Source organism: Sander vitreus, chromosome 3 (assembly GCF_031162955.1).
Source record: "Sander vitreus isolate 19-12246 chromosome 3, sanVit1, whole genome shotgun sequence".
Classification (NCBI taxonomy): domain Eukaryota; kingdom Metazoa; phylum Chordata; class Actinopteri; order Perciformes; family Percidae; genus Sander; species Sander vitreus.
In genome coordinates, this window is record NC_135857.1 from 27,569,146 (window position 1) to 27,575,096 (window position 5,951).

Below are 5,951 nucleotides of genomic sequence, written 5' to 3' on the forward strand. Positions count from 1 at the left end.
ATGGCATCACTGACATCTTCCAGCCACAGATCCTCCTCATCCTACCGCTCATCGTCACGTTACAGCACCTCCAGCTCCCATCGGTCAGAGGGCTCACTGGGTGGGTCATCTGATTCTTTGGATCCCCTTTTTGAGCCGTTTCTTGACTCTGCTGATCATTCCAGTCTGTTTGTAGAAGAGAGCCCTGGAGGACCGAGTTGTTTGGCCCCCTTCAGCAGACACAGCAGATCATCCTATGGACACACTGGTAAGGAAATTGATTGATTGCAAAGCCTCGTCCCCATTAGTTACTGTTGTTATGCCAAGCTTTCTGTTAATGTACTCCAAATGCAGTTTATAATGTGGCAAGATTACCACTCAAAATTGGTAGTAATGTTTGAACGAATTGGCCCTACATTTTTCGTAAAGAAGTAGACATGATGAAATCACAACTGTTGACATATTTTAGCATCTATAGCTAGCCATCTACATGTAGGCCTAAGCTCATGTTTGCAACCATGAATTGGTTGAAAAGCTGACTTTGTCATGTTTCCAGCTGACTCATTTTAAAAGAAGAATCCTGTAAAAGGGTCTTAAATATGCACTTGTCATATACGATTGTTTGGTCAGGACCCCTTGGCGTCACTTTTTTATTCTCTCTGTACCCCTTTGGCATCATTTTCCAATGTTCAAGGTAGGGTTAGGTTTAGGCAACACAACTACTTGGTTAGGTTCATTGTTTCATTGTTCATTGTTCTTTTATTGCAGGGTAGATAGTCTGAGTATTATAATGTAAGTAAGATAAGGATAAATGTAAGCTCAGATTGTTTTTTAGTTGTAACACAACCCTGTTTTGTTGCTTATCCTACATATTGATCATATTTTGAAACAGTGTCTTTTACCTTTTTAACAAGACAAAAGAAAAGACATTCAGGATGAAGATGTGTTTGGCAAATTTAATGCTGTCTTGTAGTCTGGCTATCACCAGACCAAGCCCAATCTTTTAGGATTGAACATTAGTCTGGGGAGTCTGCTCTGTATTTTCTACTGCTCAAGAGGCGTGATCAACGGACATAGTTCAAATGACTCTGTACGCAATTGGATAGTCTTTCAACCAATCAGACCAACTATCCGGGTGACGTACAGCTGAGCTCCATTCTTTTGGCCACCAGCCGGGCTAACTGGTAAATTAGGCTTTACCAAAGCCGGCCGGTAGTAAGGCAAACACATCCTTCTTTTGTAGGAATTGTTCCAGGGCAAGTTTCTGTTCCATTTTCAGAGAAAACTTGCCTTTGAAATCTTTTAAAACAGCAGAGACAGCGACATCAACAGGTTGCTGCGCTTCGGTTGTTGCCACGTTGAATGTAAACAAAAAGCTGCTTGCCGTCGCTTCTCTATCGTCATCGTGTTAAACCCGCCAATAGCGCGCCAGGTGGATAAGCCAGTTTGTGATTGGTCCCCGCAGATTTGTAACGGAAGCAGCATAGATAAACGTACAGGTTTCCAGCCTGAGCTGCAGGGCAAAATCAAATTGCCAGCAGATTGGGCTGAGTTTACCCAGTCTTGGGTATTTTTTGTTATTATATTGTGAAAAAGTTACATAAGCATCACCATGATCAACAGCTCTGGAACAGTCAAAGCTTTAGTGCCTTGCCTATACCTTGGCAGCATATTTTGAGGCATAGGGTAGAGCCTTTTTCAATCACTTTCTTCACCAACAGGAAGGAGCTATTAGTATATCACATTAAAGTGTTGGGCTGATTGAAAGAAAAAATGCCACAGAGAAGAAAAAGACCTGCTGCTCAGACAGAGTAATAAGCCAGAGTCATGAGAGCTTCTATGCTTTCTCTGTGAGAAAAAAAAGAGCCTGTATTGCTCCAGACTTTGTCTACTGAGCCACATAAAAAAAATAATTGGTGAAAAAATAAAATAAAAACTGGAGTGCTAATCCAAAACACAGGAGCCTAATATGAAGTATTAAAACAGTTCTGCTGCCGCACAAAGCAGTAACAACCAAAAAGGTTTATTACTAGTGTGACGCTACAGGTGGATTATAGCATAATCAATAATCAGGCTTAAATTTGATTTCACTGACCCATTTGGAATATTTTAGTGCTCAAATGTCAAATAAAATGAAAAAGAAGACCTACAAATGTTCCCACTGAGTATCTTCTTTAGTGAAAGATTGTCTCCTTCCAGACTGTAAACCACATTTACAGCCAAAACAGAAGCTTCAGTCTCGTGGTGTTTAATGGCCTATTCCGAACATAAAATACAAAAAAAACAAAAAACAACAGAGCGATGATGCTTGGCCTGAACATATGGAGTACCAAAGACATTGTGAAATACATAATGCATGACTAAATTAAATAAAAAATTAACCACTATTTGTGAAATGTTTCAAGAAAACAATTAGTATGAAATGTTATTTTGTCATTCTGATATTTATAATAAATGGGTTTTAACGGAGTTCACTTTTATTTCATTATAGAGTATATTTCTTTTTTCAAAAGTCCATAATGACATTAAAAATGAAAAGAAAAGAATAATTACTTTAAAATAATACAGAAATAGAAAAAGTTGAATGTATAAATACATTAAACGTTCAATAAATTTACAGTACAGTGTAAATGTATTCTGAAAGTAAAATAGATCATGTATTATAATCTATATGCATAAGCATGCTATAATTCATAATTCTTATACATTTCATTCATTTATACTTCTCAACATTCCCATTCATATTTCCAAAATATTCCATTAATTGTATTCTTATTCTTAGATTTCAATATGTATGAAATAAAATGTTTAACGATCCATCTAACCATGGTCTTACATGCTCTAGTTTGTTCTAAGCAGACCCTCCTCTGTTGTTTCCCGACAGCTCCTGTAGGCGGCACTTTGACAGGCCGACAGAGCAGCACAGGTGGCGGTGTGCGATGTCTGGGAGACGGCTACTACATGTCAGCTGACGTCAGCCAGTTTGAGCCACATGACGTAGTGGTGATGGCCTACAACCACCATGTTGTTATTCATGCCCAGAAGGTGTGTGTGTATTTTTAAATTAGCAGAAGTGTGTTGTTGTACTTTTGAGGGTGTGTATGAGGGAACAAGTAGATCATATGTGAACATGATTCACACACACTTGGCTTAAAGCCAATAATATAATGAAATGTTTTCTGCTGACAGTAATGATACAAATGAAACAGCGACTGCTACACACTAGTGCAGAAATAATTGGTCATTTAATTGATGGGTCGATAAACTGAAGATTATTTAAAAAAAATGTATTGATCAATTGTTTAAGTCATTTATCAAGCACAAACTCTATAATGTCTTCAGGTTCTCAAGTGTGTGGATTTGCTGCGTTTCTTTGTTTTATAAATGAATAGATTCATTTTATAATTTTCATTAAATCTGAGAGCACAAGGGGATCAGAATCATTTTTTAAACTTCTGTTTCACAAAGTTGTTTGCGTGGATTTTCTCTCATTTATGCACAACTGGTTTCCATGCCGTAACCTTTGATGAGCAATTGTGGTGGTGAAGTATTCTGATCCATAAAATATAAACATTTCACATATTTACACAACTAATAAAAATCATTAAATCATAAAACATATTACTACAAGTAAAAGTCCTGCATCAAAAATGTTTGTTATATTATTAGTTTTATTAAGTATTAAGTATTATTATTAGGGCTGTCAATCGATTAAATTATTTTTAAATTATTAATTATTTTGCCCGGTGCCTTAACCGATAAAAAACCGAAAAAAAAGAAGAAAAAAAAGAAGGGTACTAAACAACAGTCGGCAACATTAAAGAACGGCTTGTTTATTGCTAAGGCCATATGGTCAAAATTAAATGATTTAATAATAATGTAATAACTATAACAATAACTTATTTCACTAGTAAATTGCTGTTGAATGAGAAAAACAACCACCAGATGGGAAAAGGGCCTTTAACAACAACTTTGAATGCACCACAAGACTGTAGGTTACGGCAGCTGCAGATTGTTACATACCGGTGTTGAATCCTCTACAGTAAAATACAGTCACACTTTAAACCGTTTAGCGTTAGCTGTCAGCATTGTAACCATGTTTAATACAGCTAGCCTACTAGCTAGCGGTAGGCTAACGTTAGCTGCTGTTGAGTGTAGTTTTCTGTTGCCTGTAACGTCTGTTTTAGAGCATCCGAGAGAAGCGCAGACATATCAGTGGCACCGAACTATTCGGTCTGGTAGATATCGGTCGTGAAGGCACCTGTGCCGTATTAGCACCGGATTTCGGTACCCAACCCTATTCAGGAAGAAGATTTTTATAAGTAAATGTTCCAATTAATGATCCAGGCAGTGCATTCTCGTCTCCCTCCTTCATTTTACAGTCGAATGGTAGCTAGAACGGCTCTGGGTCAAAGTTCAATATGGAATGGATTAATCTGCGTAATTTTTTTTTAACGCGTTATTTTTTCTCAGATTAATTAATTGAAATGAATGCGTTATTTCGACAGCCCTAATTATTATGTTATACTGCTGGATTATTATTACTGATGCATTACTAAATTAGAAGAATTTTAACATTGGTAAAGATAGAGCTAATTGGACGTACATAATATAATGGGTGTTTAACAATGTGTCATATTTTATAAGATGACCATATATCTGCAAAGTAACCAGTGAATGGAGCTGTCAATGTAGCCTAAATGAATAGTACAGTATTTGCCTCTGACATGTAATGAAGTCGAATTATAAAGTAGCATAAAATGGAAATATTCAAGTAAAGTACAAAACTTTCCACCGCTGAAAATATATATATAAGATGATTGTCTTCTCATGAACAAACAGTGGTTGATCAGTTCTACAAAAGTAGAAAGAATCAAACAAACAAACTGCATCCATCATGTCAGACTCAGACATGTTCTGTCAGCTTGCTTGTCTGCCTTCTCCTTTTTGTCGCTCACTGTTTGATGTTAATCATGTTTAAAAGGTGAGAGTCAAAGAAGAAGAAGGGGGAGAGCCTCTGCCGTGCAGAGGAAAATCGTTTTAACAGGGATCAGCAGACAAATTGGCAAAAACCCATGTTCAACTCACCTTAAATGCCTGTAACGGCGAGTCCGTATTCATTTCCTTTCCCCTCTCCTCCCTTTTCTGTCTCTCTACACCACCTGAGCGGCATTGACCTCTTCGCTTTTTTCTCTATCACTGGTTCTCACTCTCTTTTCTCGCCCTTGCACCTTGCTTGGCCCTGTTGCTCCTTTCACTTTCTCCTCCTGTCCTCCAGTGCTGGACGACCTTTCTTCTCATCATCTTTTCTTCCCTCTATTTACCCCTTTCCAACAGCTGCCCCCTCCTTCTACAGATCAATCCCTACATGCACAGACCCATCTTTCTTTAACCTTCTGTTCTGTCTCTGTCCTTCAGGTACTAGATGATGGAAGCATCAGTGACACATTCACCCATAAGTCCCTGTTTCCGGAGGATATGGACCCATTGTCGGTCAGTGGGACCCTTAACCCTGATGGTACCCTGGTGGTGAGTGTCCGCCGGACCACGACCCTGGGTGGGCTGGAGCCCCTGGGTGTCCCCACCTACTGCAGTGAAGCTCACCTTTGACTTACTGTAATGTGGCTTCATCTTCTCACAGCATCTCAGCTATTTTTTTAAATATTATTTTATGACAGTGTTGTGAGGTAAACTCACCTATCAAGCCGATAAAGCCATTATAATTTAAATGTCTGTGAATACCAAGTTATTTTTCTGTTCAGCACACTTTGGTCCATTGGAACATATCGCAGCAACTGCTGGGATTTGCCATGACATTTAATATTAACATTAATGACTTAAATAATGATTATTTATATCATTGAAATTGGTGATCCCTGGACCTTTTGTCCGGCACCACAATCAAGTCAAATCTTTCCTTTCATCAATGGGGTGGGGGTTTCTGTCTGCCACAGTATCTTTTTATTTATTAA

The 5,951-nt window shown here is 38.1% G+C and overlaps 1 protein-coding gene across 1 annotated transcript; it reads left to right on the forward strand.

The window, feature by feature from the left end:
• On the forward strand, positions 1–5,589 carry hspb12 (heat shock protein, alpha-crystallin-related, b12). The gene is made up of 3 exons (XM_078244419.1): positions 1–247; positions 2,864–3,024; positions 5,398–5,589. Exons 1-3 carry the CDS (start codon positions 1–3, stop codon positions 5,587–5,589), a joined length of 600 nt encoding a protein of 199 aa, XP_078100545.1.
• Positions 5,590–5,951: the final 362 nt, after the last annotated feature.